Consider the following 14,804-nt stretch of genomic DNA (forward strand, 5'->3'; position numbering starts at 1 on the left):
TCTATACCTTGAAAACTAAGGGTCTACTTTTTGTCTGCCTCTTACTTTATAGATGGGAACCTGAAATCTTACCTGTTTGATTTGAATTTACTAGAATAAGCATATAATCCCAGAAGGGAGTGAGGTAGAGTCTTGCTCTTTGAAGAGTAAAATCCTTAGTTCAAATGCAGGTTTTTAGTACTGAAGGGAATAGGTTTCAGTTTGGAAGATTGCATAAAACGGTGATTTTAAAAAATGTAAAATTCAGAGAATTAAACTTAGAACGTTCAGCATTCATAGATTATCATTTTTGTGGATAATAAATCAACAATAATAAATTTGGAGAAATTAGTTTTAGACCTTCTTCCTTTAGTATTTTTTTCTATTATGTAAAACAAAGCAAAACTGGCTCTTATCCTTTAAAAAATCTTTCTAGTTGTACAGTTTATATATTAAACTATCCTCTGTGTAGATTTACATTGATATTCTCAGAAGTCTTGGTAGAGTTGAATAGCATCAGCTCCTGTCTCCTTGTGTTAACCTGGCAAAAAGCAGCAAGTACCAATTATCATTTAGAGCCAAATTATTTGTTTCATAAGCCTGTTGGCTCTAAGTGGGGGGGAACTTAAAATTTACTACTTTGGAATATTTAATTTGTCCTTAATTTACTGCTGTGTGTTGAAGTTATATATAAGAATATATGCATATGAAATTAGTTCTTAAATTAACATAGGCTGTACAGATACCTATGCAGTAATCTAGAACCTACTTAAAGATTTAGAGTGTTTGCATGTGTGTGTCATGTATGTATACTGCTGAGGTGATGTGTTTGGGGTTCTTTGGAATGTTAAGTCATTAATAACTTTACTTCCTGCCTTAATTTTAGGTCCTTGGATTAGAAAGGATCTACCTTTTCTCTGTTAGCAATACTTACAAATAGTTCACCTAACTTAATGAGCCAACCATCATAGCAATATTTCTTTATTTTTTTGAAAATAAAGATAGGTTTTATTTTAACCTTATAACATATTGGCTTGAAAATGCTGATATTTCTTTTAAAATTAAGTGGTTACAGTGCCAGATCAACTACATGATGCTTATAGTATTGATATGCCTGGTATGTGTTGCTTAAAATAGTGTTCATTTGCTAACCAAAACAAAGAAATTATTACTATATAGATAAGTGTATGTCCTTTCTATCTAGAAGCAGGTGTGACACCTTGTCAGCTATCTTCAGGGACCACCTGTGAAATAAGTTGAATTGCACATTATGGGTTTATCTTCCCTCCTTCCCAAGTCCCCCTTAAATGTTAATAAAGGAGTGAAAATGACATAAATACACAAGAATAAAGAAGAGAGGAGAAATCAGCAATAAAATTATTCAGTAGTTTAAATGACAGTAAATTTCTCTCTGAAATATTCCGAAATAAAATGTTCAGATTTTCAACTAATGTTACCAGTGAAAATCCAGGTTTACATGGAAAACAATGTATCTGCCTTAAGCATTGCAACAGTACCTATTTAGAGTATGTTGTTGAATTCCTATTTATGCATTTTTTCCTAAGAATTGTGAAGAGTATTGAAAAGAATAAATATAAATTGTTTTTGAAATGTTTATTTGAACTTGTTTGTTTGACTTACCAAACTGTGCCATTATTTGGATTTTTGTTGAGATAAAATTCACATATCATACCTCATCATTTTAAAGTGTGCAGTTCAGTACAGTTGGCCCTCCATATCTGCTGGATTCCACATCCATGGATTCAACCAACCATGGATTGAAAATATTTGGGGAAAAATTCCAGAAAGTTCCAAAAAGCAAACTTGAATTTGCTAAGTGCTGGCAACTATTTACATAGCATTTACATTGTATTAGGTGTTATAAGTAATCTAGTGATGATTTAAAGTATGCAGGAGGATGTGTGGAGGTTATATGCAAATGCTATGCCACTGTATATAAGGGACTTAAGCATCCACAGGTTCTGGTATCCATGGGAGGTCCTGGAACCAATATACCTAGGGACAACATAGCTGTGCAACCATCTGTCTCTATGGATTTACCTATTCTAGGCATTCATATAAAAGGAATTATACAATATTTGGCCTTTTGTATCTAATTTCTTTGACTTAGCATAATGTTTTCAAGATCCATCCATATTGTAGCATGTATCAGTACTTCATTTCTGTTTATGGTTGAATAATATTCCATAAGTTGTTTTCTTTTCTTTTAACTATAATTGTACATTTGTCTATGTTTACCTGTCAATTTTTGCTTCTTTTATGTGATGGTCTTACTGAGTGCAAACACATTATGTCTTTTTGATGAATTGCCCCCTTTTGTCATTGTGAAATTGTTCTCATTTCTAATATTCCTTGTCTTAAAGTTTACTTTGATATTATTATAGCTACACCAGCACTTCTTATGCTTAGTATTAGCATGATTTATCATTTCTCCATTCTTTTACTTCCAGCCTATCTGTGTCTTTATTTAAAGCTGGTTTCTTATGAGTAGCATGTAATTGAGCTTTGGATTTGTATCCAGTCTGAAAATTTATTTGGACTGTTTAGTCCATTTACATTTAATGCAATTATTACTATGATTAGATTTGAGTCTACTGTCTTGCTATTTTCTGTTTGTCCCTCTGTTTTCTTGTTTCTCCTTTCTTGTCATCTTTTGAGTTAACCAAGTAGTGTTTTAGTATACCATTCTATATCCTCTTTCGGCTTTTTAACTATACCTCTTTTTTTTTTTTAATGGTTGCTTTACGGTACAATATGTATCCTTAACTGATTATACTCAATCTTGAATTAATGCCACTTCACATATCATGTAAAAACCTTTTAACTATATAATTCCATTATACAAATTCCTCCCATCCTGTGTGCTATTGTTGTCACCTATTTTACTTGTGCATATGTTTTAACCTCCATAGTACATTGTTATCACTTGGTCATATATCTCTTAAAGAACTTATGAAAATAAAAACAGCTTTTTAATGTTTACCATTTCTAGTGCTCTTTCATTTTTCCTGTAAATTCATATTTCTTTCTAGTATCATTTTCCATCAGTCTATATGCAATTCATCGACTCCAGAATTACCAAAGTTTTAATTAAACAAACCTAAAGCTACTATTAATACATTTAAATATACCGGTAACTCTACCTTTAGTTGTGAGGCACAGCAATCCTTACTGATGTTGTAGCTTTTTTTAACATTTACAGTCCTTCGAGGATAAAATTAAAGTTGGCTCTGAAAGAAAAATCTTTAACTGGCAGTCCTTTAAAGAAGTTATCATAAAATAATAGATAAAACTTAGTTCTGGACATAGGTTACTTGAGTTTTCGAAGGACTTTGTGTCTTAATTAAAGGTAAAGAAAATTATGGGAGTATAAAGAGGAAAGTCCTACTGACACAGGCTTTTCAACGTGCAGTAAGTTACTGCTTTTCAGAATTGACATTTATTTGGTTATTTGCTGTTCTTGTGTGTTGTATTACTTGGTGGGTTGAAGCACTTACCCACTGTTTGGAGAAAGTGGCAGAAAATAGCCTTTTGAGCAAATCCCATCTGGTGGCAGCTTGGTGGGGATGAGTAATGCTGAGGAACAAGTCATCAAAGGATTTTACCTTTCAGCTTTTCTCCCAAATTTATTTGGCTTAAAGCTAAGAATGACAGCAGGATCTTGATTTAAAATGTCCAAAGCCCATAATATGGCTCATTTTCACTATTTGGTCATTCATATAACTGATGATATTGGGTGACACTTGATGCATAATTGTACTACGAACTTTGATTGGATACCAGCTAAGTGCCATATATATAAAATATTCACAGGTACAAAATCCTTCCTTTCCAGTGAGTGAGAAAGTTAAAGAGGTTGTTGCATTGCACTGAATACATGTGACAGTAAAGTACAGAGTACAGCTAAAATACACAGGAGTTGCACCTAATCTAGACCTGGAGTGAGTCTGTGTTTGTAGCATTGGGGAAACAGGTTACCTGAGTTGAGTCTTAAAGAACTTAGTCGGGTGATGTGATATAAGGATAGGACAGAGAGATTGGAGAAGGAGTTCCAGGAGGAGAGAATTAGCTGTCTGGAACAAAGAGGAAAAAACATTCTATGGCATGATCAATAGTTTGAGATAGGAAGAAAGGAATGAGAGATGAGAATGTGGGGAGAAGCTTTGGTATGCTCATGGTTGACTGTATTTGTCATGCTTAAATACTTGGACTTGGTCCTAGAGGAGATTTTTAGCCATTGGAGCATTTTAAACAGGAAAATGGTATTATCAGGTTACTTATTTTAGAAAGATCATACTCACAGCAGTGTGAAAAATATTAATACTGGAAATAGTTTCTCAGAAGGTTGATGAAGTTGTCTTAGGCAGAAGATAATGGAAATGAAAATGTAGAAGGATGTAGATGATTTGGAAACTATTAAAGAGGTAGAACGGATCAGAAGTGATAGATAGGATTAGAAGAAGAAAGGGTTGAGGATGACACACAGTTTTCTGGCTTAGGCATTGGAGGTGAATGGTATTACCATTCCTTTAAATGAGAAAGAGAAGAGGAGAAAGGCAGGAGTAATGATTTGAAACATGTTGAATTTAGGATACATACTTTATTAGGAAATTGAACAATGAGGTCTAGAATTTAAGGAAGTGTTCTTTTGGAGATAAAGATGCGAGTGGTCATTAGCATAGGACAACCAGTATTGTCTTCAAAACTCTCATAATCACACAACTAGAATTAGAACTCAAAGCCCACGATTACACGTCACATCAGTCTGTTTAGATGTATTACTTCTATAAAGACTGTTGAAAAACGGATACTTAGAGGTGACAAAATTCTAGGGTGGAAGTTAATATGCAAGGTTGTCTGTATTCTGAAATAACTCAAAGGAATGAAATGAAGGTGATAGAGGTAAGGGATGTGTTACTTCATAAATTCTGCTTGTTGACCAGCAGAGGGCAGGCAGTCTCACAACTCAGTATTTTCTGCTCTGTGCTGCCCTTGAGGCCTAGAAGCTCAGGTCTTTCAAACATAGATTTTCAGTGATCTTATTAAACTAAGGCCAGGCATCCAGGACACTTTTATTTATCTTTGCTTCCAAGACTTAGAGATGTTTGATTTTTGTTCTGGAGCCAGATTTTCTTTCCACCCCCTGTGCCCTATGTCTAATTCTTATTTTTCCTTAAAGTTTGAGACTTGAGTCATCCCTTAAAAGCTGCCATGGTGACATGGGGTTAGAATAAATCAAGTAGAGAGTCTGAGAAATATAATGGAGCTTTGCCTTTTAGAGGTTAAAATGCCCAACTCTTGTTCCTGGTTAACTGTTAAGATTCAGGGACACGTTTGTGTTTTCTTGGTCTTATGATTCAGGGACTAGAATGGAAGGAATGGACATCAGCTCCTGCAGACAGTACTGATAAGTGTGGTTGGTTCTGTAAAGGAGCAATGCTGCTCCTCCACTGTTTGATCTGAGGAGCTTATGAAAACCTTCCTGTCCCAGGATACATCCCTCATCCATTTGCCATATGTCTGTAATGCCCATTAGTTTACTTTTTAGCTTTAAGCATTCAAAGCTCAACTAAAATTTAAAAATTTCTCTTGGAGGGACAAGGTTAGTGTGGCAGGACAAATTATTTAAATTAGCCAGGACTTATGAGAATAGGGCATGGACAGGAACTTTTAATTAGATTTAAACTAGGGGATGGAAAAAAAGATCTGGAACTAGGATTATACTGTTACCTGTTTATAAACCTTCAGTGCTTCCCAAGTGACAAATGACATTTATAGACTGTATACTGTATGCCAGGCATTGTTCTCATTTAATCCTCAGGCCAACCCTGTGAGATAGTTACAGTTACTGTCCCTATTTTGCAGATTAGGAAACTGAGGCACAGAGAAGTTAAGTAATTTGTCTGAGTTTCCTTATGGAGGAGACAATGTGTATTCACCACCATTCAGTCCCCCTGTATATCTTATGCTGCCAGAACAGTTCCTTTGTCCATAGTAGGCACCCAGTAACCCAGATAACTTTTGAATTGAATCAGTACGTGGGCTAGCATGAACTAGTTAGTATAGCAGTAACATAACTTAAGGAAACATGGAAAAAGAAGTAGAGAGGCTTTTAAAAGTTTTACCTCACAGCACCTGCTCTATTAAGTTGGGGGGAAATGTGAATAATTGCTTATTTTTAATTACTTAGTGTCATTCTTAAAATGGTGTCATTGCTCTGAAATTGGTAACTGACAGTGTTCAAGTTTTCCTTATTAGAGCAAAAGCGTTTCTCAGAAGTTTCATTATAAAAATAAGAAACATTGTTTAGTGATATAATTGAACAAATTAATGAGGGCTAACTTAATTGACCTGGCAGTGTTGAAGAATGTTTACATTTAGGTTCGGTTACGCTTCCGAAAACATCTGTTGTACACTTAGTAAGTGAATTATTTCTTTCATCTTCACTGAATGCCATCTTCTGTTTTACCCTCTATTCATCTAAGTGAAGAATTCAGATTAAGGAATATCTTCATGTAGAAAGTCGATTGGGAAAATCCTCTATTTCAGAAACAAACAGTACATTGTCCCAACAGGTTTTTATTTTCTTCTTTCAAATGGTCTCCTAACTACATTTGTGTTCTTTGGCACTGACAGTATAGTGTAACCAGAAATCAGCCCTAGGTGACTTTGGGCAAAGGACTTGGTGAGGAAGAAAATAAAAACTGATGGTGAAGGCAGGTTCGAATTTTTATGGCTCTGAGTTCCACCTGCTTTACCATGGATAATTGAGATGTAGCTGATTATTCTGGCCAGGTCAGTATGACGCTGAAAAGTCAGATTGTGGATTTTTTCAAATCATAAGCATAGGAATAAAAATGCTATATATTTGTATCTAAGTTCAACAGAGATTAACTTTCCAAGCCAGTCACTATTTGGGGGAAGAGAATGCTGTCACCTTCGTAAAGTTGTGAATTATAAAAGACATTTCTGTTGGGTTACTGAATGTCCCTTGGGGTTTGTTTCATTTATAACATTGCCTCAGGCCTTCTGCTGCATCCTGTTGGAATGACCTCCTTTTCAACCCTGTGCTGGCAGCTGTGATGTGGCTCTTTCCCTGGGATCCTTCAGGCTTGTCACATGACAGACATGAACTGTGACCCCTTTGTTCCTTACCCAGATGGTTCGTTCTCCATAATTTTTTTCTATTTAACAATTTTGCCTTATCTTCTTTCCTCTTTTCCCTCTTCATTTCCCTTTGTATTTCCTACCTACACAAGACTTTTTTGGTAGCAGTTTAATTTTTTTTATTGAAGTAGGACATCAGTGCAGAAAAGTACACAAATCATGAGTAAGCTCACTGAATTTTCATAGCAGAACACACCTATGCAGACAGTACTTAGGTCAAGAAAGAGAACATCACCAGAATCCCAGAAAACCTCTACTATCCCCTTCTGGTTACCACTCTTCTCCCTTAAGGGGAATCATGATCCTGACTTCTATAGCTTTGCCTGTTTTAAACGTTATAGAAATGGAATCAAACCATATGTATTCCTTTGCATCTGGATCCTTTCATTTAACATTTTGTGACATTTGTCCACGTTACTCAAGTTTGTTACTGCTGTGTAGTATTCCATTTGTATGAATAGTCCACAGTTTATTCTGCTCTTAATGGGCGTTTGGATCGTTTCTAGCTTAGGGCCATTATGAATAGTAGTGCTAAACAGTCTCATACATGCCTTTTTATCAAAAGACATGACATATTTCTGGATATTTATGTAGAAATTAAATTGCCAAGATATAATATGTCCAACTAGCCATTTAATTTAAAAATTCATGTAAAACACTAAACAAGTGATTTTTGGCAAACTTGGTAGGAAAGATCTATAAACATATATAGATTCAGCTTTAGCATAATATATCTAATTTTTGGCTAAGAAAAATGCCTCTAGTTAAATATACTGTAGTTTTAAGTAGGTAACTCCTATATACAGCAAAATTGCTGCTCAGTGCCTGGGACGTGTTATGTTAATTTTCTTCCTAATTTGTCCTTTTATCCAGTGTTCCAAAGCTGAGTTGGTGGGCCCATTCTGTAAAAATCTTATGAGAATATTTTGATGGTGATAATTTATAAGAGTTAAGATTATATCTGTGTTACACCGCCTCTAAGTTAGTCTTTTTGTCCTTTTTTTTAAAACGTGGACTTTCCAAAATTTGCTTCATGGATGCTTTTGAATAAGTCTGACCTAATGAGTATAGAAGTGGGATTGTGATATCATATCCCTTCAAAAGTGAGTAGTATCTTCGAAGGAAATTTTATTCGACTGTAAGGTAAAGTGCTCCCAGTCATTCTGTGAACATGTATGGAATTAAGTTCACTTGTTTTGACCACAGGGTTTTGGAGACCTTAAAGGGGATTTCCTTACCCTCCATCAAACTAAAACAAAGCAAAAAAAAGAAAAAAACAGAAACGTAGAGGGAGTAATTAAAATTTGAAGGTTATGAAAAGATAGTAATGGAACCAGAAGATTCGCTTCCTGTGTTAGGTACATATCTTTCCGTGTGTAAGTCTTTTGGGTAGGGAAAGGAGAGTTGCCAACTCAATTGAGATGTTTTTGAAACAAAGTATGGTTAAAAAAAGAAAAGAATGGGAGAATAAAGGATTCATTTTTGCCAAATTATTCTATATCTGAGTATTCTGTATTTTTATTTCTTCTTCCAAATCTTTTTTTTAAATAGTGGTGTATAGACATATTGATACTTAGGAAACGTAATATCTTAATACAGAAGTATTGGGTTTCATTCAATTTTGAATGACATTTAGAACTCATATTAGTTGTTCTGTTTTAAACCAGTGTATTCAATTGAGAAAATATTGCTGATAATCTGTGTTGTTCTGTATACTTTGCTAAGCCATAGAAGGTATAGAAATGATAGTCCCTGTCCTCAGAAAGCTTACAATCTAATGGGTATGTGCTGGTGGTGTTAGCATATACAAATTATAATACGATGTAAGATAATTACCACAGTGAGAATTCTTACAGGGAAGGGGAGGGTAAGTAGACCCATTTGAAATGGGTCTTAAAGGATGAGTAGGTTGGCCTGGAATGGCCTTTTGCTGATCTCTGCAATGGGAAGTAAGGCTGAAGGGAAGCCAGGTAATGAGTTTGTACCTGACATGATGTATAATATAGAACAGGCTAAGAGGATTCACTTTATTATTTTTTTAACATCTTTATTGGAGTATAATTGCTTTACAATGGTGTGTTAGTTTCTGCTGTATAACAAAGTGAATCAGCTATACATACACATACATCCCCATATCTCCTCCCTCTTGTGTCTCCCTCCCACCCTCCCTATCCCACCCCTCTATGTGGACACAAAGCACAAGCTGATCTCCCTGTGCTATGCGGTGAGCATTCACTTCAGATCACATTAAAAGTTGAGTCCCAGCTCAGTGTTGCTGTGTGACCTTAAACAGGTTGCTTTAACCTGTCTAAGCTCAGTTTCCTCACTGATAAATGAGGACAGCACCCATGTAACTTGCTGCAGTGTTGTATGAAAGAAAAGAGATCATGTGTGGAAGGTGCTTAACGTAGCTCTCAAAGTATAATAAGTGCTCAAGTAGCTACTCTGGACAGAGAGGAACCATTGAAGGTTTTTGAACCATGGAGTGGTGGGATCTGAACCACGTGAGGCTTTCGCTTTTACTTTTATAATTGACAAACAAAAGACCACACACATTTAAAGTGTGTAATCTGACAGGTTCTTACATATATACACACCTGTGAAATCATTGCCACAATCAGAATTATGACCACAGCCATCACTCCTGAAACTTTTGTCTAAGACCTTTAAAGAGGACGGTCTGCCCTGTGATGTGCAGCAAAGAACGGAGTGAAGTGGAGAAGTCAGTTAAAAGGCTGTGGCCACGGTCCAGGTGAGAGAGAGTGACTGAGGCCATGAACTAGGTGTGCTGGCCATGGGCCTCCCCCAAGAGCCTGGGCTGCTGAAGGACAAGCTGCATCGTGCTATTACCTCCAGCACCTACCCCAGGGGCCAGAGGCTAGCAGGCTCTTGCTGAGTTGACAGGTTCTCTATTTATAAAAGATTGCTTATTTTAAACTTGCTTCTCCCTTTACTTTGTATAGGGTTTAAAAGACAACCTTTTTGCTTCTGGGACATCCAGCCTGACAGCCACCAAACAGTTGCTTCGTCCAAGAATCACAAGAGTCTGCCTCAGGGACCTGATCTTCTGTATGGAGCAGGAGAGGGAGATGAAGTATTCTCGAGCTCTGTACCTGGCCCTTCTGAAGTGACCATGGCCCTCTCCATCCAGATCCTTGCTACTTACTGCCAAAGAAGACATATAGAGCGGTGTCACGTGGTCCTGAGATTTCAGTTTCTGGAAAATAATCACCGATAGGGAAGACCATTGTTTACAGTTATATACTTTTATTAAATCTTATGTATTCCATTAGGTTCATAATGACTAGGATTCAGCTTCTAAAAATAGGTTGTGAAGTACGGTTTATTTACACAGAAGTAGGCATATGCCTACCTATGTGTTTAATTACAGCAAGGTTCTGTTTGTTACTCCCTGCTTCATTTGCCAAACTATTAATAGGTAAGGCATCTTTCCCTAGTACAGCCTGCATTGAGATGCATGTGGAAGAAGGAAGGGTCACCACTTACCAGGAAACTATGTATTTCATCCTACATGGAACCTGACTCAAAGCATTAGGTTTTCTGGGCTGGAATCAGAAGTTGCTTAGCAAGTTATGACAGTTGCCTTCTGTGGTTGAAGGTGACAAGCCACAGGGTAAGGCCAGTGGTGGCTTTTGTCGGCTGAGTCCCATTGTTGTTAAAACATTGACAAATGGGGATAGTTTGTGCCTGAGGTTGCTGTTCCCTGGTTCATCTCACCACCAGCGATGGAGGGAAAATGAAAACGGAATCATAAAACAGGAAATATGCTGTATACACCTAAGAGGGGTCAATGGTCGAATTGGAACTCCGAACCAACCAGTACATGTTTTGTTGACAGGAAAAAAATCACAGCCCAACCAAAAAGGAAAATGTATCAAACATTTTCAAATTACAGTATTTCAAAAGGAAGAAGTTATTCTTTGTTTTGTGTATTGCTTTAAATCTCAAGAAGGATAGTTTTATAAACTCTTTTAGTTACCCTAAGTTTTAAGCATCTTGTTGCATTAAAAAAATCCCTAATTGATGATTAGAAATTTTTAACAATGGGATTCCGTTTTGGATTCTGTACTTAAAAGGTAATGTCAGCATCTTACTCGTGGAGATCTTGGCTCTACATATGTTATGAGAAGCATGTTATATATACTCATCTGAGGAGGAAGCTGACATTTTGCAAAGCAAACCCTCTTTTTTTTTTTTTAATTCCACTTTTGTGGTATGTAGCTGGTGAAAGATAATAGCTGTAGTTAGAATCACATACAGAAAGAATGAGTAAATCCTCCAAAGAAGGCTAAAGAAAAAAAAAGGAAAGCTGTGCTTCTTAGAAAAAGAATTCAGGGGAATAAAACCTCAAGTATGTTATTCTTCATCCTGTTCTTCCCATCGGGACTGTTATGGCCATATTCTATACTGTAGTAAGTTTCAAATTGGCCACATTTTCTGTTTCAGCAAGTTATTATGTAAAAACGCTATAAATTATGTGTATGTTAAAAGAGTCCTTTAAGAAGAGGTCTATACCTAAAGTTGTTTTTGTATATTTAAATGCTTAGCTTTATTTTTTGGTAAAGTGCAGCACACTCCCATATTTGTGTGTAATCTTATTGATCAGATGTTTAAAATTATTTCAAATACTTCATTAAAATAATTATTTTATTATAAGAATAACTTTGCTCAGTCACTGACTTTGGAAATATCTCTGGAAGTTAGCACCTGAAGCTGGGGGCTGGGCAGTAGATCTTTCTTGGCTGGGATTGTTACTTTGGAGTGTGAGCATTTGGGTTCCATAAGCTCACTTCAGATCCAAGTTCCTGTATCACTTTCTTTGAAATAGTTGTAAACTTGCATGGTATTTGACTCAATGAAAGCTACACATATTCATTACAAAAGCTTCTCTTGCCCATCAAGGTTTTCTTACAAAGGTATGCTTTTTCAAAATTTATCCTTAATATACATTTTTAAACTTTGTGTCCTAAAGTATATCTTACACACAAAAGAACACAGTGGGCCCAAGGTATTCTTCCACTCAGTTTGCAAAATGATGGCCTTGGGGCCGATTTGATCTCTAAATGCGTTCTCTGTGACTCACATGGTGCTGCCAATATTTTAATTCACAAAAATCTGTATTTCCACTTCTTTTGAAAAATTAGAAGATCTGGAGTCACTAGGTGTACGGTTTGTGTGACAGTCTGCTGGAGCCAACCAGTGGCTGTCCACTTTAGATGTGGGAGCCTAAGTTCACCTTCCCTTGCCTGATCCCTTTAAGCACTGAAGTATGAGACTCTGCCTTCAATGTTGATCTTAAGTTATGAACACTAAAAGGGGAAAGTGCCAGAAATCCTCCATCTATTTACTGTTTTCTAAGCAATTTTATTGAGGCATGTTTTACATATAAAATTCATTTTATCCATTTAATTTTAATATGACCAATGGACCTTTTAAATTGTTTCCTCCTGAATATCTGTAAGATTATTCTCCTCTTAAAAGAAGCGAAGTTTAACATTCTTGTAAAGCCTATATTTCTTTTTCTTTTTCTTTTTTTTTATTGAATGAAAGATTCTTTAAATTCTCTAGTGCTTTAGTGCTTTACAATTTTCAAGTTTCACACACATGATTTCATATAATCCCATACTAACCCTTTTTTCCCTACTCCTGTAATGCCCCTCCCTTCTTCCCTCTCCCCACTGGTAACCACTAGTTTGTCCTCTATATCTGTGAGTCTGCTTCTTTGTTGTTTTATTCACTAGTTTGTCGTATTTTTTAGATTCCACATATAAGTAATATCATACAGTATTTGTCTGACTTATTTCACTTAGCACAATGCCCTCCAAGTCCATCCATGTTACTGCAAATGGCAAAATTTCATTCTTTTTTATGGCTGAGTGGTATTCCGTTGTGTGTGTGTGTGTGTATGTGTGTATATACCACATCTTCTTTATCCGTTCATCTGTTGATGGAAATTTAGGTTGCTTCCATACTTGACAATTGTAAATAATGCTGCTATGAACGTTGGGGTGCATGTATCTTTTAAAATTTGTGTTTTTGGTTTTTTTTGGATATATACCCAGGAGTGGAATTGCTGGGTCATATGGTAGTTCTAGTTATAGTTTTTTGAGAAGCCTCTATACGTTTTTCCACAGTGGCTGCACCAATTTATTGGGTTGGCCAAAGAGTACCTTCGGTTTCTAAGTAAAAATAAAAGACACATTTTTCACTTTCACCAAGAACTTCATTGAACTACGTATTCACCCTTTTGTTCCACAACCTTCTGCCATTTTTCAGGCAACTTCAAAATTCCATCTTCCCCAAACCTTTTATCTTTTTGAGCAAAGAACTGTTCCAGGTGCTTTTTACAGTCTTCCAGGGAATTAAAATTTTTTCCATTAAGAGAATTTTGTAACGACCTAAATAAATGGAAATCCGAAGGTGCAACGTCTGGTGAATACGGCGGATGAATCAGAACTTCCCAGACAAGCTGTAGCACTTTTTGCCTGGTCATCAAAGAAACGCAGTCTTGAGTTATTCTGACGGAAGATTATGCATTTTCTTTTGACTAATTCTGGATGCTTTTCATCAAATGCTGCTTTCAGTGGGAGCAGTACTTGTCGGAATTAATCGTTTGGTTTTCCGGAAGGAGCTCATAATAGAGGACTCCCTTCCAATTCCACCATATACATAACATCACTTTCTTTGGATGAAGACCGACCTTTGGTGTGTTTGGTGGTTCATTTCGCTTGCCCCTCGATCTCTTCCATTCCACATTATTGTACAGTATCCGCTTTTCATCACCTGTCGCAATTTGTTTTAAAAACGGAACGTCTTCATTACGTTTAAGTAGAGAATTGCATGCAGAAATACGGTTAAGGTTTTTTTCGCTTAACTTACATAGAACCCAAACATCAAAGCAATTAACATAACCAAGCTGGTGCAAATGACTTTCAGTGCTTGATTTGAATATTTTGAGTCTGTCGACTATCCCCCGCGTGGTGTGATGTTGATTGTTCTCAGTTAATGTCTCGATTTGATCGCTGTCAACTCATCTACCCAACCGTGGAGCATCATCCAGTGAGAAATCTCCAGCACAAAACTTCGCAAACCACTTTTTGACATGTTTGATCAGTCACAGCACCTTCTCCATATACTGCACAAATCATTTTTTTTACATTTCGGTTGCATTTTTACCTTTCTTGAAATAATAAAGCATAATATGCCGAAAATGTTGCTTTTTTTCTTCTATCTTCAATATTAAAATGGCTACACAAAAATTCGCTAATTTTGATGTCATTTTTTAAATGCATGCTGATATGACAGCTGTCACATACAGTCTAACAAAATAGTTTTGAATGAAGTTAAAGACAACTAAGTGCTACTAGAGCCATCTTATGAGAAAACCAAATGAACATTTTGGCCAACCCAATACATTCCCACCAACAGTGTATGAGGGGTCCCTTTTCTCCACATCCTCGCCAACATTTGTTACTTGTGGGTTTTTTGTTTCTTTGTTTTGTTTTTTAGATGATGGCCATTCTGACAGGTGTAAAGTGATATCTCATTGTGGTTTTGATTTGCATTTCTGTGATGACTAGTGATGTTGAGCATCTTTTCATATGCCTGTTGGCCAT

At 36.2% G+C, this 14,804-nt stretch overlaps 1 protein-coding gene across 1 annotated transcript in view; it reads left to right on the forward strand.

Moving 5' to 3' along the window:
* Positions 1-11,844, forward strand: part of TAF4B (TATA-box binding protein associated factor 4b) — a 117,511-nt gene extending 105,667 nt beyond the window's left edge. The window contains exon 15 of the mRNA XM_081253251.1: positions 10,131-11,844. Coding sequence (XP_081109377.1) covers positions 10,131-10,298 — 168 coding nt within the window. The 3' untranslated portion in view covers positions 10,299-11,844. The remainder of the gene's footprint in view (positions 1-10,130) is intronic.
* Positions 11,845-14,804: the final 2,960 nt, after the last annotated feature.

Source organism: Mesoplodon bidens (assembly GCF_964165515.1).
Source record: "Mesoplodon bidens genome assembly, chromosome: 13".
In the NCBI taxonomy this organism is placed as follows: domain Eukaryota; kingdom Metazoa; phylum Chordata; class Mammalia; order Artiodactyla; family Ziphiidae; genus Mesoplodon; species Mesoplodon bidens.